This window comes from Henckelia pumila, chromosome 4 (assembly GCF_033568475.1).
Source record: "Henckelia pumila isolate YLH828 chromosome 4, ASM3356847v2, whole genome shotgun sequence".
Classification (NCBI taxonomy): domain Eukaryota; kingdom Viridiplantae; phylum Streptophyta; class Magnoliopsida; order Lamiales; family Gesneriaceae; genus Henckelia; species Henckelia pumila.
Window position 1 is genome coordinate 119,143,236 of NC_133123.1, and position 22,819 is coordinate 119,166,054.

At 36.7% G+C, this 22,819-nt stretch overlaps 2 protein-coding genes and 1 pseudogene across 7 annotated transcripts; 1 reads left to right on the forward strand and 2 right to left on the reverse strand.

Moving 5' to 3' along the window:
- Positions 1-6,054: 6,054 nt before the first annotated feature.
- On the forward strand, positions 6,055-8,203 carry LOC140865779 (large ribosomal subunit protein bL19cz-like). 2 transcript variants are annotated; one of them, XM_073270549.1, is made up of 5 exons: positions 6,055-6,188; positions 6,279-6,551; positions 6,965-7,051; positions 7,168-7,295; positions 7,930-8,203. In XM_073270549.1, the coding sequence occupies exons 1-5, from the start codon at positions 6,165-6,167 to the stop codon at positions 8,036-8,038; spliced, it is 621 nt and encodes a 206-aa protein (XP_073126650.1). In that variant the 5' UTR covers positions 6,055-6,164; the 3' UTR covers positions 8,039-8,203. The 2 variants fall into 2 exon arrangements, with proteins under 2 accessions (XP_073126650.1, XP_073126649.1); XM_073270548.1 differs by lacking the exon at positions 7,930-8,203 and having other exon boundaries at positions 7,164-7,298.
- A 993-nt stretch (positions 8,204-9,196) lies between these two features.
- Positions 9,197-12,793, reverse strand: LOC140865659 (uncharacterized). 5 transcript variants are annotated; one of them, XR_012144681.1, is made up of 7 exons: positions 12,504-12,793; positions 11,411-11,480; positions 11,180-11,322; positions 11,014-11,102; positions 10,824-10,906; positions 9,710-9,741; positions 9,197-9,619 (listed from the first exon to the last, which is right to left on the reverse strand). XR_012144681.1 is itself a non-coding variant. In XM_073270375.1 (6 exons), exons 1-5 carry the CDS (start codon positions 12,541-12,543, stop codon positions 10,865-10,867), a joined length of 384 nt encoding a protein of 127 aa, XP_073126476.1. In that variant the 5' UTR covers positions 12,544-12,793; the 3' UTR covers positions 9,197-9,619; positions 10,824-10,864. The 5 variants fall into 5 exon arrangements, 2 of the variants coding, with proteins under 2 accessions (XP_073126476.1, XP_073126475.1); XR_012144682.1 differs by having other exon boundaries at positions 9,692-9,741; XR_012144680.1 differs by having other exon boundaries at positions 9,197-9,622; positions 9,692-9,741.
- A 16-nt stretch (positions 12,794-12,809) lies between these two features.
- LOC140861621 (uncharacterized) lies at positions 12,810-22,613 on the reverse strand (annotated as a pseudogene).
- Between the last annotated feature and the right edge of the window lie 206 nt (positions 22,614-22,819).

Consider the following 22,819-nt stretch of genomic DNA (forward strand, 5'->3'; position numbering starts at 1 on the left):
AGCCTATAAGCAGACAATCACAGTATCATTAAACGTCTACTAAAAGCCTTAACTAGAATAATAGCTACTCACTGAAGCTAATCAGATTCTAGCGATATACATGCGTCCGTAGTCAGCCCTTTGATGACGATTGCCCTAAACTCAAGGCAAAACACCGCTATGATCCGGTAGCTCTTTGTCACCGTCTAGCCCTCGAATACGACACCCAAAAACCCTTAAGACTAGTTGGGAACAAGAGAAAAGCTTGAGAAATGTGAAGAAAGTGAGGCTCTCAGCCTTTATATATAGACCTCAATTGGAATGTACGATCCCTCATTCGGAGCTTCCAAACGCACTTCGGAACTTTCGATCGTCCTTCCGAACTCCCTCTTTTAAATGCATGTCTCTGATTGGACAACACACTCCTGTCTACATAGTTCGGATCTACTAAACTCTCTCAATCTACCATGTCTGATTGACATAAGATCGGAGCTTCTGATCTGCAGTTTGGTAAAACTGAACTACTTGGTACTTCCGATTAACTATACTGGCTTCTGAATTAGTTTGGTGTTTCCGAGCTGTCCCAATAATTTAAACTCTCAGAACCACTTTTGGTCGTCCTGAATTTGATTTCTAACTCCTTAAATCCAATTGAGAAACCCTTAACCATGTTTAGGCAGTAGATTAACTTAATTAGGAGTCTGACTACTACAGACACCCCATTCCACGGAGCAGGGTTTAAGTTGGATGGACCAGTTGGTAGCAGTCATTGAGTTTTAGATGTCACGGGTGTTGACGTTGTTTTCGTTTCAGGTTGAGAATTGGGGACTCTAGTTTCCGTACTTTTTTCGATGGAGTTGTATAAACAATATTTCACTGTTGCTTTTTTTAGGGCTGGTTGTATTTCGCCGATTTTTTGGTTGTACCATTTTATTTCCATAGTTTATGATTATTACATTTTAATTTTTATTGCATGACTAAGTATGATTAGTAGGTGATTCCGAGATAGGTCACTACAGGAACTCCTAGTCAACAACAAGTTCAAAACAATATGCCTTAACACCAATACAAATACATATATTTGATAATGAATGAATTCATAGATTTAAAAAAGTGAGAAACTCCTTCAATGGTTTAAGATAAACGGTTGAATGGCTGACTCAAGGCCCTTGATGATCCTTGATGATCTGATAGGCAGTTGTGTATCAGCAATTTGATCAAAGTGGATGATAAACTTTAGAGTGCTCAGAGAAAATGCAAGCTTGTGATTTTTTAGCGTCGATAGCTTTTGTTTCTTGTATCTTCTAAATCACTTTGCATTCTCTATTATAGACAGGAATTTCAACGTTTGACTGCACTATTCATTAAATGCGAGGAGCAAAGATGTCTCATTTCATGTTAACTCTTGTACCTCTTTAATAAATGTGAGACGAGACTCTTTCCTAAAATTTAGGAGAGCGGTTATTGCAACCGTTAAAGTGAACTTCTCGCATGTGCTACTTTTGACAAATATTTGATTTTTGAATGTCTAAATCTTGTTCATTTATTACCATCAATTTTTTATGCACTTAACATATGTGAAGGGTGACTTTTCTTGCACAAATTTTAAATTTGATGTATTGGTTCAACGGAAATATCTTCAACAATTAGCAGTTTGAAATGTTAGAGTTAGTAAAAAAAATTGTGTTAGCGTTTTAAGCTTTCGAGCAGTTTGAACTTATATTAGCAGTTTAAACTTCTTAGGTAGTTCAAACATTCTTGAATACATCTGAAACTGATCTTGGACTGTCTGAACTAGTTGAGCTGACTTGATCTAACTTTAATGGTTCTGAACTAGTAGAAGTGTTCCAATCTTTTGAACCGTTGAGCAGTTGTCAGTCTCGAACTGGTTACTTGTGGTACAAATAATGACAGTTTGACCTATAACAATGATATATATTTTTTTATCACCAAAACTAAAAGATCTAAAAATTTCCTCCTTTTTGATGATAATAAAACATAAAAACCCTTTGGACATAAAAATATCAAAATTAAAGATATAAAGGAATTTTAATTTCATTGAGAGAATGAATTTCAAATTTAAAATGATAAGAATAGAACAATAAAATCCATTACACATATTGGAATAATAAGAGGAAAATCATATCTTCTAAACCATGAAGCTCCTCTTCCAAAACTGCTACCCTATTTAAATCTTTCCTATTCTCTTATATAAATCTTTTCTTATAGCTTCTTCTTTCTCCTTTTTTCTTCTTCATATCTTATTCTTAGCTCATCTTCCCCATTTTTGACATCACCATTTTGCAAATGTTAAATAATCTCATGAATTTGGGTCTCCAGATTGGTTTCCAAACTGCTAATTCAAGCGCTTCCAACTAGGGGTGTCAATTCGGGTGGGTTCTCGGGTTCATGAAAATATTTTCTAAAAATTTCTCAACCCGAACCCGACCCAAAAATGGCCAACTTGAACCCACATCCGGCTAACCCGACTAAACCGATTTACCCGAACCATCCCGATTTTATTTTTTTATTTTTTTAACAAAATATTAAATAAAAATTCAAAAACACAATAATAATAAAAATATTTAATTTAATTACATGATAACAAAATCTAAGCTTATGTATAATTTAAATTTGAAAGTCTAGTTGTAAAAAAGTTAAAGTATACTTACTACAAAAAATAAAAACATATTTTAAATAATAGAAATTATACAAAAAAATATATTAAATGACGAAAATCTATTATATCAATATACAATAATTTTTTTCAAACATATCATGTATAAAAATGTAGCAAATCTTTCTTAATTTACATAAAAATAATTCTAATAAAAAAATTTTGGTCATCTCGGGTCAACTCGGGTTAACCCGAACCCAATTAATTTTTTTGGGTTAGCTTTCGGGTCAACCTGATTCGACCCGAACCCAAAAACCCCCAACTCTAACCCGATATTTTTTGGTTTGACTCGTGTCGGGTTGCTGGGTTGATTTAAGTTTTGACACCCCTACTTCCAACCATTTCTTAGTTATTGTAAATTGATTGAAAGCTCAGTCACAGTTTCAGATGTATTCAACTTGGCATCAAAGAGTTTCTTTACACACGTTTTCATGTTTTCACAAAGGTGTATCAAGTCTCTCATAACCATGTTCCTGAAGTTTGTCGGTGCAACTGAAGTTGCAATAGTCTGGTTGTCTGTGCTTTGGATCAACTGTCGGATGTCATCCAGATGGGAATATATGCTCTCATTGGAGATGAAGTTTTCATTTGGGAAGTTAGGATGAGAGTAAAGAATAGTTGGTTCAGAAGCCAACTGGTTTTCTTCTACATGAGAGAATACCAATTGGACCTGTAACACCAAGGAATTTAAGTGACCGACCAAACCGCATGAATTACATTCAATTGATTTTTAAAGTTTAAGGGTTTAGATTTTTTTTTTTTTTTGTGTGCTAGACTTTATTTATTTTTATTTTTCTAACATTTAATATTTATTTCTGAGGCTTGAGTTTTAGGTGATGATTTCCAAGATGCATTCTGGAGAAGAGATACCCGAGTACGGTTAGAAGTTTAAAAAAATTTATTTTAATTATTTAGTTACTTATTTTATTTCAAAAATAAATGTGTAGTTTAGAGAGTGAACTGGGCTTCTTTGGTTAGTAAGTTTTAGAGTGTTTAAAAATACTATTGGACTGGGTTGCATAAGTCAAAAGAAAAAAAAAGAAGGTTTAGAAAACGTGAGAGGAGAAGGGCGGCTAAGGTAGAGATTTTGATCCACTCGCCTTCTTGAGAGACTTCGAACGTGTTTCGGCTATGCTCCGATCGCATATCATCTCCAAATCATCTCCACTCTGATTTAAGGCAATTAAAATCCGTTTCTTTGATATATCGTTGAAATCATAGTAGTTTTTAAAGGATTTTTACAAGTTTTTAATGATCTATACACTATTTGATGAATTATGTACATGATTATGAAAATTCGATGTGTGTACTGTGTGTGTGCGTGTACTATATGTGTGTGTGTATGTGTGTTTGGTGTGTGCAATGTGTGTTTGGTGTGTGTGTGTGTGTGTGTGTGTGCATGAGCAGTTTGTGTTTGGTGTGTGCGCGCGCATGAACAGTGTGTTTTTGTGTGTGCAATGTGTGTATGTTTTTTATGTGTGTAGTGTGTGTTTTTATGCATGTGCAGCTTTTTTTTTTTATGTGTGCAGATTTTTGCGTATGTGCGTGCAGATATTTTTTATGTGTGCGTGCAGATTTCTATGTGTGTGTTTTTCTGGATTTTCTTGTATTAACTTGATCAAGCATCCTTAAAAAAATTGAGGTAGAAGTTTTCGAACCACATGTTAAAATAGAGAAAAAGTTTTGAGGTGTGAGTATATTTTTATTTGAGATGACTGTGAAAAATTTTGAGGTATTGTGATGGGGTAATGTCAAAGAGGAAAAAAAAATAACTTTTGTGTGCATGTGTATGATATTTTCTTGCATGACATGAAGTTGAGAATTTTAAATGTGTTCAGTTTCGAAAGATTTTGAGTTATTATTTAAGTACCTTGCTACTTGCGATATTATTTGTCGGACCTTTAGATTTACTAACTTCTTTAATGCAGGTGAGGATGATTGATACGGTGCAGCCTGGCGAAAGTAGCGATCTTGAACAAGCGCTTATCCATGACCATCTAGTTCTGCACAAGAAATCCATTTTTATTTTTCTTACTAGCTTGTTATTTTGAAGTTTGAAATTTTTAAGTTATGGGGTATAGAAAGAAATCCTTTGATTTTTGCTAAACTTTTCATTGCTTGTTTGATCGCTGAATTTACTGCTGTAAACAATTTCTTTTAAGGATTTGATATTTTATTTAGGCTTCTCCCTTCCCCACTTTTTTTTTAAAAAAAAATATTCATCATTTTATTTTATGTATTCCTTTAAAAATGAGTACGTTACAACTTGGTACCAGAGCATGGTATCGGGGATAAGCGTCACTCTCACCATAAAGATCTCATTCAAACTCACCGCAAAGTTTGTAAGCTTTAGGTCAAGTTTATTTTGATGTTCTGGAGTTTGTGTTATGGTTTCCAAGGTTATTTTTTAAAAATAATTTAAGGGGAAATTGAAGAACATGTTATGCAAGTTGGAAAATATTTGCTTTCCTTTTGATGTATCATGTGTTTCGGTCACGGTGGACTGTTGAAATATTTGTAGATAGAAGGCAGGAAGAGATCGATCGAGGTGATACAACTTTAACCAATGAGAATAACAAAACATGGGGGAACGGGTTTTGGCAGGTATGGCCCAACTATTACAGCATGGGTGGGCCAAACAGCTCAGGGCGAGGGGAACAAGTCTATATAATATAATAAAATATGAACTCCTTAGAATAACTACATTGGTCAAATTAATGGATGAACAAAAACGCTCTTAATATTTATAACTATCATATTTCAACTTTATTTATTTCAATTTAAAAATATAAAAAATGTTTATTATTTTTAGATGTAACATAAACTTTTTATACACGTGAATTTTTGCGTGCGTGAATTACTAGTATACTATAATTCTTGTGTCTATATATATGAGTGAAAGAGATTTTTTTTTTTTTTTAAAAAAACAAATATTTGGAAAGATAATGCAAGGAGAGAAGAGTTTGGAAAAAAAAAAAAAGAAAGAAGAAACCTTAAATGAGGATCGTCCGAAAAGCGATGGTACTGCAGCGGACGTCGGCGGCAGTAACCGATGAGGAATTTTGACAAGAAGGAAGAAGACGGTTTGGGGAGAATAATAAGGGCGGACGGATTTGGGAATTGTAGGAGATAAACTTTGGACTTTTTGCGTCTTAATTAACGTTTTAATTGACGAAAAAACGAATTGGAAAAAAAAAAAAAAAAACTAAAACGCTTGGGACTAAACCGGCCTATTAAATTCATTTGGACTGAACCGGATATAACCCAAAACATTCGAGACTAAACCGAAATTTTTTTTCTAATTATTTATTTTATCTATTTCGGTTTGGAATTACGGTTTGGTTCTATGAACGGAGTCCCGGACCCTTATGTGTCAAACCGTTTAGTTGATAACACCCGATTTGGTTCGGTCCAATTGCACCCGAAACCGTTTGATTCAAATCAGAAGAAAAATCCAATTTACAGAACCATACATACAGAAGAGGATAAGCCATTCCAGGCTTCAATCATGGCTTCCAACGTACTTTTACAGGTAACCCTAATTTACGCTCTCTACTTCTTCTCCCGTGATGCAATCGGCCTCAATTCTTGTGTAATTTCTGTTGTTTGATTATTTTCCTAGGCTCCGTTCATGGTCCCGAGAGCTCCCAAGACTTTGGCCTTCTCCGCGGCAGTTTCGCGGCATCCCTCCGCCGCGGCATTGATTTCTACAAGTTGTTCTCGCAAGTTGAGTCTTCCGAAGTTGAGTAAAAGTCGCTCCTTTGTTGTGAGAGCGGAGGCAAATGCTGAAGTTGAAGTGGAAGATAGTGCGGAGGCCGAAGTTACCCAGATTGTTGTTGCTTCTGAGGAGAAATCCCCAAGAAAACCCAGAATCAAGCTTGGTGACATTATGGGGGTAATGCTTTGGGTTCTAATTTTGTTTAAATTGCTTTAGGTACAATGGATGTTTATTACCTGCAAATTAAATTGTATTCGAATCTGTCAATGTGACGCCAAGATAACTGAAGGAATGGAAATTTGAGATACTTGTTCTTTAGTTAATATGTCACACATAGTATGAGGATGTGACATATGCCGTTGTCTATGTGTTGTTCTTCGGTGAGAGAGAGCAATGAGGTGAACTAACCATCAAAACAAGCAGCTAATAGATTCTGCCCCAGATACTTGTTCTTTAGTTAATATGTCACACATAGTATGAGGGTGAATCTCACATTTTACCAGTGAAATCTCTCTTTTCATTTTTTGGGTTTTTAGAATAAATATGTTAATTGCTGTGCAAGCAGTTGAAGATTGCTTTTTTTCATACAGATTTTGAACAAGAAAGCAATCGAAGCAGCAGACACAGAAAGGCCAACTCCTGATCTTCGAACTGGGGATGTTGTGGAGATCAAATTGGTTGCCCGATCATCAAACTCTTATAATTATTAAGAATTTTAGATTGGTCAATCTTTTTGTACCTGCCCACTTAGTATCTTGAGAAATTTGAATGGATGTAATTGGCTTACAGGAAGTCTGAGAATAAACGGCGTTTATCAGTGTATAAGGGGATAGTTATGTCGAAGCAAAATGCTGGCATCCACACGACAATTCGGATTAGACGAATAATTGCTGGTGTTGGAGTTGAAATTGTGTTCCCTGTGTAAGTATTCTTCACTGTTTGCTTCTGAGGTGGCTTAATCAGAACCCTCCTTTTCTTTTTTTTCTTTTTTTTCTTTTTTTATTTATTTCTTTCCGTTGTCATTGAGCAATTTTATGGTACTTTACTGTTGTTTCCTTTTATATCCTCTGAAAAATGTTGGTGGATATCCTCTGAAAAATGGTTAGTGGATATCCTCTGAAAATACTAATGCAAGTGAAAATCCGATTAGAAATGGCAGCATTAAAAATGTTCTGATTGAAAAAGGAGACTTCGGATCTGGAAATTTGAACTACAAGAAGAGTTTGGATCTGGAATTTAAAAGTGTTTAGCATATAAGAATAGTTAATTTTACACACTTTGGATCTGCAAATTTTCTTGCATCCACCTTTATGCATATGAAAAGGTCCATCTAGTCCTGCATTGCACTAAATTTGCATGGACTACGGAGATTGTACGTTTTCAGCATAAGCTCTTTTATCGTCTATGTACCTCTATGATCATCTCCGTCATATGAATTTGTTGATAATTTAGTTTGTGAATGTGTTTTGTTCGGTATTCGCCATTTATATAATTATTTTCTTTTTTCGTAAAGATGGTTTCTTCTGATTGCGACTCTTGCCTCTCTTATTGATAGATACTCACCAAATATCAAAGAGATCAAAGTATTGCAGCACCGGAAAGTCAGACGAGCCCGGCTGTACTATCTTCGTGACAAACTTCCTAGGCTTTCGACTTTCAAATGAGAGAGAGGCTTGTATTTCACGCTCTTCCAAGGAATTATTTTTTTTTTCACCTGCTAGCAACTTTAGTTTGAGTTATCCAGGAATTATTTGCCGTCTGTTTTGTACAAGATTTGCTTTTTTTCACTCACGAGTATAGTTACCAAGCTGCACCGGAGCTCTGTATCATATCTTGTTTGTATCGATTTGAAGTATATATAAAGACACACAAAACTTATGTGAGACGATCAAACACATTGTCTCATAAAGCTATAGTTTTTTATACTAAGGAAATATTTTGGTATTTTTAAGTTTTATAATAACTACCTTATCTTTTTTTTTTTTCGATATTCCACCATATTAAAATTATATTAATATTCTCATATATTATGTCTCCCTAAAAATAATGCTAATTCTGATCCTACTCTTGGTAGGGATGTTAAAACACTTGACAGATCTAAGCCAACCAAGCACGGGGCCTGGTTATGATAGAGGGAATGCAGTTACACAGGCTCTTGTCAGTGAGGCTTGTCCATGTTTTTACATCTATTTTCTAAAGTCGTGTTGTAAACAAGGTTTTAAAAATATGAAGCGCGTCGAAACCTTGATATCAATTTTTATAATTTAAACAGGTTAGTATGAGATTAATCATGAACATACATTTTTATTTTTAGTATAATTTTAACTTTATCAAATCAATCAATAGATTAACGAACACATAAAATACAAAAAATGTATTTTTAGAATTTCTATCTTTTTTTTTAATGCATTTATTTATTTTTCTATCAAGACCAACTAGCTAAATAATATTTTGGTGTCTTTAGGAAGAAAACTTTATATATCAAATATTTAATATTTTCGCTGAATATTTTGTTTCAAGTTTTTGCCCAAACTGAAGCTTTTTGTTCACGACTCTCTTAGAGTTTCTATGCGTATGTAAGCAACTGAGTTTCGATCGTACAATCTAAATCACTGTCCATTGTTCATCTCATTTATTCGAGTAATCATGTCTTTCTCTAGGATTTAGGAAAGATCCATACTTTTTCAACCCTAAACTACGATGGTGCTCCAAATTATGCTATATACAGATAAGAGGATATGAACAACGATGCAATAAAAATTAGATGTAAACTCTAATTCTTCAGTTATTAATCTTAAAATAAATAAGATTCGGTTAATCAAATGCACGACACGCCCACTCACCTATATAAATATGACTTCAAAGGAATGAAAAATTGCCCATGTTCCCTCTTATGCAAGTCTAAGTACGATACAAAGCGAATATAAAAACAAAAGTAAGCTTCATTAAACATATTGTTCATGTAGTTCCCAATACTTCAGAAGGAGATTGTTCAAAAAGTCATTTATGGCAACTTCTGTTCAACTTCCATATTATGTATTCACCTCACTTTTTGGCACTAAAGTTCCTTCCGAAAAAAAGAATGCTTGTTTTTCCATCCTAGACATTGTCTTGAAATGAACTGCTTGATACTGAATCTTCTTGATCATTCTTGTGCCGGTTTGAACAGATGGTGGGAAAACGCCCTGACTAATCAGTAAAGTAGAAGCTATTCCAAGTTTTTCCACTGCATATGGTGTTACCGCCTGCTGAGAAATTAGGGTGTAAAGTAAGATTTGGAACAACAACGAACAAACAGCAAACAACATGACACGTACAGAAAAATGGGGTTGTACCCGATGTACCACACGAGGCTTCACAGCAAGACCTGAATGGCATGAAAGGTTTTTGTTATAGAACAAATCAGCTATAAGTCTTGCTATGGTCAATTATCTAGCAGTCTGCTGGATTAGAGGATTGGAAAAGAAAGAATCTCAAACCACCGCTGTACATTGGGTGTAGTGACTAGTGATATATAATCATAAAAAGATCGAGAAAATGGAGGGCTAAAATAGATCAAAATACAGAGTGGTTCAGCCGACTGCAATGTTTAAGGATGAAGAAGTGGTCTTGGATTCGATTATAAATTAAATGGTCACGATGATGATGATGATGATGGATCAGCTTGCTAATGGATGAAAACTTGTGGCTGTTAATGAAGTGATACTCCAGTTGTTGAGGAATATATTTGTTTTCAAATTATCTATTTTTAACATCATATACCTATTCCATTTTTGGCTCACAGTTAGAGGTGTCAAAACGGCTTAGCAGGACGGGCCGACCCACAACCCGTCACAACCAAGTAGGCGGGGCGGGCTGGGAAAACAACCCAGCTCACCTATTTTAGGTGGTGGGGTGGGCCAACCCAGCGGGCCTACATGTAATTTGGCGGGTTTTGGCAGGCCAACCCGCAACCCATCCGCAACCCATCATTAGGCAGGGCGGGTCAGCCCACCTTTTAGGCGGGTTGGAAAAATGCCAACCCAACCCAACCCACCTATTTTGTATGGCGGGGCGGGCCAACCCGACGGGTCTAATCCATTTTGACACTCACACTGAATCACTTGATTCCAAATCTTTAAACTAACAATTTTGCTAATTTTTGTTATGACATTAGTTTATTTCAAATTACCTGATTCTGGTGGGACTTGATATCCATACCTTCAAATTCATTTCTCAAATTAAATTATTCAATCCAACACAACCTAAAAGAAGCTATATGACTATAGAATTATGTTCCACTTTCACTCATTTTTAAAACCAAGTCAACTTTCAATTATTCTCCAAGGTCGTATTAGCCATGTAGGTGGTAAAAGTGATACGAAAAAGACAATCTCGGTATAGTATAGACCCAACAAGTTCAAATAGTAAATATCAAGTGATAATTAACTTGCAAAAAGGGAAGTATACCGTAGAAGTGTATCCACCAACACAAAAGCCACGACCAAAACCTATTCCACAACTGACTCCCACTTCAATGTTCTTTGCACCCACTTTTCTCAATAGAACATAGGAAAGATGAGCAAAAGGAACATTGGACAGTTAGATCTTTCGGACAAAGCAACAAACAATCCAAACATGATATATAAGAGAGACTAACAGAACTATTGGCATGTCTTTGCACATTAGAAAAAGCATCTGTTGCACCCCTTGTGGCAACCATAACTTGGATCAGAACTGGCTTTGAACCTGTGCAAACCATAATAATTTCTACCACTGTTTCCATGCTCAGATTTTATGGCTTAACAGTAGCTGGTTTTGGATACCTCTGACAAATATAATTGAAGGCTCGAAACTTTGAAAGTGGAGAAAGTATATCAAAAAGCAGGGTGTGCCTACCCCCCAACGAGCTGCAACAAAGGTGCTAAGCATCCACAACAATACAGCATCGAAGAAGGCCTTTACAGTTCTTTGGGATAGCCATTAGTTCAGTCATCAAGTGTTCTATAACGATAATTTTTTGTTAATTTCAAAGATAAATGTTCAAATTACTAAACCTGTCTTTCATGTTTGTGGGATGTTTTGGCGGCATCGTCTCCCAAGATACCTTCCGTTGTTGAGAAATTGCTGCAAAAGAATTGTTATTTTGAAAGCAAAGTAAAACCGATCAAAACACATGCTGGGAAACACGTCAAGGAGAATACTTATCGTAAATCAATGTGTTTTTTAGTAATTATCTCACGTGCAAATAGTACATGTTAGAACTTTGGTTTGATAAGCTAATTCTTGTTATGTTCTGTTTTGGCACTGAATATATTACCAATGCCTGAAAGTTGATCGTTTGGATGCTTCCCTTACTCTACCAACGCGGTTCTATTTTCTTTGTAAATGTTTCTGTTTTTCAAAAAATTACCTTTTCGGAGATTAATATTAAGTCGAATTATATTTGCATCAATTTTTTAGCATTTCGGGCAGAAGAGACAAGATTCACCGTCTTACATGTGAATCAGGCACATAGATGAGTTCTCTAATATTTGTCCTCATCAAGTTGATCCACTTCAACTCTGCTCATTAATATGTTCCAAGCAACTGTGGAATTAGCTCATTAAGATCTTTTTAAAATATAGTGGACTTGACTCCTATATTTGAACCTCCACTAACAACTAATGGATTATGATTGGATTTCATTCTTAATATAATGGTTATGAGCTTCAAAATGCTGGGCATTAGAAGGTCCGCCATCAGAAGTTAAGTAGGTCAAATCAATATTTAGCACCCCTATTCAAAACAGAAGACTTTAATGATATGGAAATAAAATCAAAGTACACAAAACACAAAATAAAATAGCAACAAACAAAGCAGTGCATGTTGATTGATAACAAATCTCCACACGTGCTAATTTACAAAATTTTCTTCATGCACCAGCAAACTTCAATAAACTTTTAATCATTTTGAACCAACTACCGTTCAAAATCGGTATCCTGTTTAAAAATAATCCGTAGCAACTATTAACTACAACACATAACTGGATTATAATTTACACCGTAGCCGGCAATAGGTGTGTGTTGTACTGTTATTCTTCTCCATTGATCATCAATTAAAACTCTGAAGTTTGCTAAAGGACATTTGGATTGAGGAGAAAAAAGTTACCACAACCAAAGTCCTTGAGACTAGTTCTGTGCAGGAGCATAAACTGAATATCTTCACGCGAAGCAGTTCAGCCAGTAATTATACCAACAGCCACATCACAGCATATGGGGCACAATCTTTTGGCTTTACCGGTGGACAAGGAAATTATTTCCTTCAAATCCACAGAAGAAATTAGTCTTTGGTTTCCCCAACATCTGTTTTTGTTTACTCTGATTGAGGTTGGTTTTACCAGAAGAGGAGCATGAATAAACAAGGCAGCACTCCCCACATTTCGACCACGTAGAACCCTAAACAAGTACGTGGGGTTTAAACCTGCGGTGCGAGATGACCACGTTCCACAAACCGCAGCATAAGCTTATCAGCCTCTTCTGATTTCTCCTCTAAAATTAGTCTCTTACCCACTTTTTCACACAGCTTCAAATCAGGAATCAGATTCCGGTTAAACATTCTACATGCCACTCTATATGACCCAACAGGATTCCCGTTCTTCAAAAAGCTTTTCATGAGAACGTGGCAAGAGTTTGCATCAATTCTAGAAGCTGTTCTCAGAATATTTCCCAACAGTTTATAAGCTTCATCAATGTGTCCAAAATGGCAAAGCTTTTCAACAACTTGGTTATATGTTGTTCTACAATTTTGTCTTGGAAGCATCTTTTCTAGTAACATCAACAAATCATCCACCCTACCATGCCGACAGAAATGGTGGATGAGTAATCGATATGTCACAGGAGTTGGAAGTAAACCTTTGTGCCAGCATTTTCTTGCTCATTTCTATTGCCTCCTCTATTCTACCGTTCCTGCCTAATGCATCAATGACCGTTCGTATAAGTCACTTCGTCAGGGTGTTTGTTATTCAAATACATGTCATCAAGGACAGATAGAGCAGTGTCCAGGTCATCCTTCTGACAGAAGCCATGAATAACAGTAGTATAATTTACAACGTTGACTGCACAACCTTTATTCAGGCACTCCTCCATGAACTTTTTCGCCCGATTCCGGAAAGCCCCCATGACAAAGAGAATGAATCAAGAGGTTAATTTCAACTGGGGAAGGTAAAAGGCCTTTTCTGATCATTTCACTGACAAATTACAGGCCTCAGACAGCTTTCCTTCCCGACGAAATCCATGCATGACAACGCAGTAAGTCACAAAATTTGGAGTCCACCATCCTTCACTCATGCTCAGCATCTCTCTTGCTCTGAAGAATTCCCAGTCTTACAAAGCCCATTCAACAAGGCTGTAATGAGACACCATTCGGCTGACAACCGTGCTTGTACATCTCCTTCAGTAACTTTTTCGCTTTATCAACCTCTCCTAGGCAGCAGAATCCATTCAAAACAGCAGTATATGTTACAACATCAGGACTGTACCCCTTTGAGAACATTTCTTCAACTATATCTTGAGCCCTATCCATCCTTCCTTGTCGACACAAGCAATTTATTACAGCAGTGTGCCCAACTTTGTATACAGAAACCCTATTTCTTCGGCTTCATGTAGAAATCTCAGTGCTCCCCGTCCCATCTTGGCATGGTCCATGGTTAGCCAAAGCATGTGTATTAGGGTGTTGTAAGTAACGTTGATCAGGTTAGCAACTTACTATCTTTGACTCACATCTCTATCTAGTTGGTTTCTCATTTCATCTAACCTGTTTCACTCTTGCACAAATATCCCATGGTAGTACAGTACTAACTCACTATCAGGGAGAACAAACCTCTGAAGTGAGGCATCTCTGAAATCAGCTTCTGGCATCTTCAAGCCGCCCAACCTGCATACAATAACCCTTAATCAAACAATTATAGGTGACGACATTGAGGTGTAATTCCAAACCCACTTTCCATTCTCGCTCCAGAAACCTTAAAGTGCCTTCTCCAGAACATTTTCCATTCCACCAGTACAATAACTGCAATATTACACATTGAAATTATCCAGTTCCACCCCTGCACTACTGCAGTTAATAGTCAAGACTTTGCAGTTGCTTTCCTCAAGTCGTCCAAGCTCAACTGTGAACAGACACCATGACACACCCAAAATCTTAGGCCAAAGCTTCCAATCTTCCTCCGAACCATTAACCGAAGGACTCTGCTTAGCCCCCTGGACACAACTTTAGTTCTTGCTGAGACAAAAAAAACCTGAAGTAATCACATTATAAACCATGGATCGTGGCCTGTATCGCCACTGCCCTGTCGAGGCCCAATAAAATGAAATTTGAAAAAAGCAAACTCTTTCATCAGAGTTGAGCCCTAAGTTACAGCGCAAACTTGACTTGGGACTTCAAACTTCTCAAGGAAGTGCATCAACTACGCTTCAAGTTTGCGGGGGTCCCAAGGTCTATCCGGAAGATCAATTAACCTGGACACCAGGAGTCTCGCTCACATAAAGGGTGTCTTGATTCATCAAGGACGTCCACCCTCCAATTTTCTAACTAACAAACATCATTGTCTCTCTCTCTCCTGTCAAAATGATTCAGGAACCTCGGAACACCTATCGGCATTCTTCATAAACACCTTTTTCCCTTTATCAATCTTCAACCTGCATTTGCAAATAATGGCCCTAGCTTTTATATATATTACGAGACATGATAAAGAAAAACAAAGATCAAACATAATATTCAAGTAAGAAAATAAAAATATATTTGTAATGAAGCAGGATAATGTAGGTGGAAGAACAAACATAACTAGCGATGCAGCCGGTCATGACGCCGTGCAATTGAAATGTGCGCTCTAGTGAGCACATAAATGACAAACTTAGGGCCTTTCCGGTTGTTGATTTAACAAAAATATTTAATAATATGCAGATGTCTAAAAAAAGCTATTGGTTCCCTTTATCTGTTCTATAATTATTTAATTTCGAAGTTATAAAAAATTGGACAGCAAAAGTATGTGTACTACAAGCACATAGAACCAGTCAGATCTTGGGTTAGACTCGGTTCCGGGTCGGCCTGCTCTGCCGCATAAATTTGAAGAGGATTGTGGATGAAAATTTTTTCAAAACCAATTAAAGGCGGGGCTTGGGTTGGCCTGCGGGCTATGGAAGAAAACTAAAAAAAATTACTTTATGCAGATTTATGGTGGGGATATATGTTTTTTTTTTACTTGAAAGTTGTGAATTTTTTTTGTATGTTTTATCATTATTGGTATAATAAATGTACATGTGGTGAAATCAATAACTAGAAATTTTATTTTATAAATACTTTATTTATGAAAATAAATTTTTAATTAATTATAAAGTTTTTTTTTTTTGCGAGTGGAGCCGGCCCTGCCTCAAAGGAACCCCGCAACCCACCTCGGGTTGGGTTGAGGAGATTTCCGACGTTGAGGGTTTGGGGATTCCAGGCCCGTCGGGATGGTGGTCATCCCTATCGCCGCCTGGACCCTATGGGTTGACTCATCTTAAGAGCTCTACAAGCACACTTGACACCTCTGTATTCCTAAACTACAAGGACCACCTATGGCATAGATTTGTGTCCAGACGAAATCATGACGTAACTTCCACAAATGAATAATTATAATTGATTGGTACGATATAGTTGTATCTTGATTAGTTATTCTCGAGAATGGGCTTGAGATGCCATTCGGTGATAGCATAAAATTTGAATGTATCTATCTAGTATGTGGGTGAATTACTAAATAAGGGGGTGGAACCTATTCAAGTTTATCCCCATTACATGTGTCAATGCTTGCAGATTAAATTATGATACAAAGTACAAAATTGCGAACAAGGATTGAACAAAATAAACAAATACAATATAGTAATGACGTACAGAAAGGCGATGTGAATGTAATCTGATGTACCACACTGAGGGTTCATAGTCAAGGCCTGCATTTCACGAAAGGTTTTTATTTCTATAAACTAATCAGCTATAACTATACTGCCAACGTACTAGGCTGGAATCCATCTAGAAACTTGATCGATAAGAGGTGGCTGGCAGAAAAGAAATAATTTCAGGACTGGCACCGTAAACCCACTCAATCTGTTTGGCTAAACAAGGAAAAGTTTGATTCCAAATCTTTTAGCCAAACAATTAAGTCAATATTTCAAAAATCGTGATTTTTTTAAATTTCTGATTTTTGGACAGATGTTATGAAATCCACAACTTCAAATTTATTTCTCAAATAAAATTATTCAGTAACAACACTGCTTATATTGTAGCCAGATAACTACAGCAATAATGTTTCACTTTGACTCACCTTAAAAGCCTAAGTCGTCAATTATTAAACGTAAACCCTTCAAAATTTTATCAGACATTTGTAGGCGACAAAAGCACTACGGCAAAAGAGAAAATCTTGGTATAGACCAAGGACACATTTAAATTTCAATATATCAACTTGATATGGATTCACTTGCAAAAAGGGATAGCATATCAAAGACGTGTATCTACCCACCATTCCAAAGCCATGGCCACAACCTATTCCTACCTCAATGTTACTTTGTACCCACTTTTCCCTCGACTAAATACAAAAAAAATACTATCTTCAAAATCGGACTATCGAGAGTTGGAGGCTTTCACAAAAGGCAACAAAAATCAAAACGTAAAGATATCAACGGAGAAGAGCATACAAAAGTACTGAAATAGCAGTCTTTGCGGCGTCCAGGAAAAAAGCATAATGCTGTCAACTCCTTGTGGCAAACCATAACTTGGTTCGGAACTGTGTACTGTAATACCTGACATACACGATTCAACCCATTTGAATAGTTAACACGGCATCATTTTGTCTTGAAAAGGATGAACTAATTGAAGCGATATAATCAGTGAGTAGCAATATTGCAGAAGATTGCGATTTGGCGAATGTTCAGAAATAGATAACTGACACATATTTGAGTCCATATTCTTTCAAAAATTGTCCTCGGTACGTAGCAATATCGAAGAAGTTGCTGGCCCAAATTTCTGTATGATTTTAGAAATTTATATTTTCTGGTGATGGCTGTATGTTTTGCAACACAATTTTATGAATTGATAGAGTTATCAAATCAAAGTCATCAGTGTAAGCTTTTCGGTAACCCAAAAGATTATAGAAATCTACAATGACGCCCCATGCAATCTAAGATTCTAAATGACGCCAATCTATTATAGAAATGCAAAGATTAATTCAAAGCATATATCGGTTTTCTAGGTGGATTTTTATAAGAGTACTTTGAAAGAAAGTTTAAAAACAATATTTGCTCAATGTTTGTGTGAACAAAGACGACAAAGTAAAAGTGATTATTATGAATAGGCTAATTAAAAAGTCTTCCAAATGCAGAAATTGAGAAGCTTTATACACATGACCTGATATACTTTATTTTTTTTTTTTTTTTTGTTTTTTTTTTTTTTTTTTTTTTTTTTTTTTTTTAGAACATCAGACAGGGCCAATATGCTCAATATATAGATGAAACCATAAACACATTCAATCATTCAGATGCCGTGGCTGGCGAAGGTGCTAACGTTTGAAATAGCAAGGTAACAAATAAAATCCTAGCTCGACCGCGCTGAGAGAGATAATTTTTAAAATTACTAAACCCGCTCCTTGGTGCTTACCGTCGCTCCTTCCCCCTCCTTCTCCGGCCGGCTCCGACCACCGGAGCTCGCCGGAGACTTTCTCTCTCCTAATCGATCGCTGGTATTTCAACCCTAGCCTCGCCGTCATCTTTTTCCCACACCTTTCTCCTTCGTTTTTCGGCTTGGCATCTGTACCTTGGTTGCAGACGCAGTGCTCTATCTACAATGTGGGCCTTGGGGGATTTGGGCCTTAGCGATATGGGCCTTGAAGACTTTTTTCTCTGCTGGGCTTATGTAATGAGCAATGGTGAAGTTCGGGCTCGGGCTCGGCTCGTTTACTACATATGTCGGCTCGGGCTCGGCACATTTATCGTATTAAACGAGTCTGGCTCGAGTTTGGCTCGTTAAACGAGCTGGTTTTCAGGCTCGTTAGCTCGTTTAGCAGGTTCGTATTCTGACTCGTTAAGTGAGCTCGAGCTCGTTTTCGAACTCGTTTAGAAGGTTCGTATTCTGACTCGTTAAGTGAGCTCGAGCTTAATACTGTTCGGCTCGGATCGGCTCGTTTACATCACTACCCGAGCCGAGCCCGAGCCTGAGCCATGACATTATACTTAACGAGCCGAGACCGAGCCTAGTACTGTTCGGCTCGGCTCAGCTCGTTTACATCCCTAATTGATACGAACTGTATTCCGCGATTGCCCACCAATCTTTTATCTAAAAAATATTCATCCTCCCAATCCACAAAGCCCGAAATTCACCATTGCTCATTACATAAGCCCAAGCAGAGAAAAAAGTCTTCAAGGCCCATATCGCTAAGGCCCAAATCCCCCAAGGCCCACATTGTAGAGAGAGCACTGCGTCTGCAACCAAGGTACAGATGCCAAGCCGAAAAACGAAGGAGAAGGTGTGGGAAAAAGATGACTGCGAGGCTAGGGTTGACAAATACCAGCGATCGATTAGGAGAGAGAAAGTCTCCGGCGAGCTCCGGTGGTCGGAGCCGGCCGGGGAAGGAGGGGGAAGGAGCGACGGTAAGCACCAAGGAGCGGGTTAGTAATTTTAAAAATTATCTCTCTCCGGGTCGCTAGGATATTATTTGTTACTTGCTATTTCCAAACGTTACACCTTCGCTAGCCACGGCAGATGAATGATTGAATTTTATGGGTTTCTTATATAGAGATATTGGCCTGACTGATGTTTGAGTTTATCAGGTCATGTGTATAAAGCTGCTCAATTTCTGCTTTGGAAGCTTTTTAATTAGCCTATTCATAATAATCACTTACTTGTCGTCTTGTTCACACAAACTTTGAGCAAATATGTTTTTAAACTTGCTTTCAAAGTACTCTTATAAAATTCCACTAGAAACCGATATATGCATTGGATTAATCTTTGCATTTCTATAATAGATTGGCGTCATTTAGAATCTTAGATTGATGGGCGTCATTTAGATTGCTATACTTTTGGGTTCCAAAAGCTTACCTGGAATTTGATTTGATAACTCTATCAATTCTTAAAATTTGTTGCAAGAACATACAGCCATCACCAGAAAATATAATTTCAAAATCATAAGAAATTTGGGCCAGCAAATTCTGCGATATTGCTACGTACTGAGGACATTTTTTGAAAGAATATGGACTCAAAATATGTGTCAGTTATCTATTTCTGAACATTGCCAAACATCTTCTGCAATATTGCTACTCACTGAGATCGCTTCAATTAGTTCATCCTTTTCAAGACCAAAATGATGCCGTGTTATCTATCAAATGGTTGATCGTGTATTCAGGTTCAGTACCAGTTCCGAACCAAGTTATGGTTGCCACAAGGAGTGCAGCATATGCTTTTCCTGGCGCGCAAAGACATTTCAGTACTTTTGTATGTCTCTCTTGATATCTTTCGTTTTGATTTTTGTTGCTTTTTGTGAAAGCTCCAACTCTCGATAGTCGATTTTATTATTTTTTTTGTATTTAGTCGAGGAAAGTGGGTACAAAGAACATTGAGGTAGGAATAGGTTGTGGCCATGGCTTTGGAGTGGGTAGATACACGTCTTTGATATGCTTTCCCTTTTTGCAAGTGAATCCATATCACTTGATATATTGAAATTTAAATGTATCTTGGTCTATACCAAGATTCTCTTTGCCGTAGTGCTTTTGTCGCCTACAATTGTCTGATAAAATTTTGAAGGGTTACGTAAAGTTGACGACTTAGGTTTTTAAGGTGAGTCAAAGTGGAACATTATTCTGTAGTTATCTGGCTACATATAAGCTGTGTTGTACTGAATAATTTTATTTGAGAAATAAATTTGAAGTTGTGGATTTCAAATCTGTCCAAAAATCAGAAATTTAAAAAAATCACGATTTGTGAAAATTGACTTAATTGTTTGCTAAAAAGATTTGGAATCAAACTTTTCCTTGTTAGCCAAACAGATTGAGTGGGTTTACGGTGCCAGTCTGAAATTATTTCTTTTCCAGCCCTCTTATCGATCAAGTTTCTAGATGATTCAGCCTAGTACGTGGCTTATAGTTATAGCTGATTAGTTATAAAATAAAAACATTTCGTGTATGCAGGCCTTGCTATGAACCCTCATGTGGTGCATCAGATACATTCACATCTTTCTGTACGTATTTATATTGTTTGTTTTTTGTTCAATCCTTGTCCATTTTGTACTTTGTATCATAATTTATCTGCAAGCATTGACACATGTAATGGAAAAACTTGGAATAGGTTCCACCTTATTTTAGTAATCACCCCATATAGATAGAAACATTCAAATTTTATGCATCACCGACTTGGCATCTCAGCCCATTTCTGAGAATAACTAATCAAGATACAACTATCGTACCAATCAATTATAATTATTCATTTGTGGAAGTTATCATGATTTCTCTGGACACAAATCTATGCATAGTGGTCCTTGTAGTTTAGGAATACAGAGGTGCAATGTGCTTGTAGAGCTCTCAGATGAGTCAACCATAGGAAGGCGGGATGACCCACCATCCCGACGGGCCGGAAATCCCCAACCCTCAAGTCGGAAATCTCCAACCCAACCCGAGGTGGGTTGCGGGTTAGGCGGGCCGGCTCACAAAAAAAAAAACTTTATAATTAATTAAAAATTTATTTCATAAATAAATATTTATAAAATAAAATAATTGCATACAGTAAAATGCGAACAAGACTACACAGAAGGCCTGCTCCACCTCAAACGAGCGCTTAATAACTATCACCATGGTTCAAATCTATTTAGTCGCATTAATTGCATACAGTAAAATAAGGGAAATCCATATTTTATTAACATCAGTCGGTGCTTTTGGAAACAAATTCCAATAAAGTATGTTCCTTTAGATTCCAATAAAACAGATACAAGGGTACCACCAACCGGCAACAGTACACTATGCGTGCATTAGGTAGACTCTTTCTTAAAATATATATAAACGAACTGAACACCAGTTTGTCAAGTGGGTGTGTTCAGTCCAATAAGCACACAGAGATAGATGACGGAACATTGCCAACTATTACATAACATGCAATAGAAGAAGTATAAATGACAAACTTACTGTTTCCTCTAACTTCTTATTCATTGATTGCATATCTCGTACCATCTGCCGCACCTCTGATAAATAATTTGTTCAGGTACCTTTTGGATAGCGGCTTTCTTTTCTTCCGCCTTTTTAGGAAGAAGAAAGTTGATGTAAGAACAGAAAATGACAAGAAGTTTAGGAGTGTACATTATCATAACATTAATCTGGAAATATAAAATTCAGATTTTCATCAAGTATTGCCAACTAGCTGCTACGATGTCGTATTGTCAACATGGTTGAAGTAGTTCTCTCACGTGTACATTTTAAACTTTGGGAACTAACTGTAAGCAGTTAGTTTGAAAGTAACGGCGACACGACTCCTCACTATGGAGTCATAGACAACAAGATACTGGCCGCAATACTTGAGGACAGTGTAACACTACAGAGTAATAGAAAGTGCTATATCAATATGACAATTTGCACATTATGCAACTCCCAAATTTAACCAATTATTTAAAAAAAAACTAATTAAAGGACTAATGTAGTAAATGTAATACCATGTAGTGAGGCATTGAGGATTACGGCTACAGTTTTGAAGAACTCTCATGTTTTAGATTCACTTTAGGAACAAAACAGCCGGACTGCCAGAGGTAGGTAGGGACTATACGCGCTATGATTTTGTCCGATTGAACTCTAGTGAAGATCAATCAAATATCTTGATTACTGAAATGCTCATAAACCATGAGGTAAACTAAATGAAATTACTCATATGAAAAATCACATCCCTTCATTTCCGCTGTTCAAGAAATATTCACCTACTATATTAATTCATCACATTTCAACATAATTTATTTTTATCTCTAAAGAACAAAAATCCCATTTCATCGAAAACAGGAAAACAAAATTTCAGCAATTTCCCAGCATGTCCAATCTAAATTTTAAATTAAAAGCAAAATATCGCAGATGCACGGAAACAGAAACCAAAAAGGGAAAAATAAAAAGAAACCTTCTGAAGGCGTTGCTGCAGCTGCAATCTATAAGATCGGATCCTTCGTTCTTCGTAGCCCGAAAGAACCCTAACATAGAACATCGCTTTTCTCCCAAAATTCCAGAGCTTATCCATTTCGTTCAATCTTCTTCAACGAATCAAAACCAATACTACCATAGTAATGAATTGAATCAGGCAGCAATTGGTGATCCAAGAAAAGGGTTTTTGCAAAGTTTTAGCTTCGGAGCAAACACTAGAGGGGTGCTGTGTTTTACATTTAGTTGATGCTGATTGTTGAACGCCGCCACCATATAAAAAATGCTAATTATAAATTACAAGTT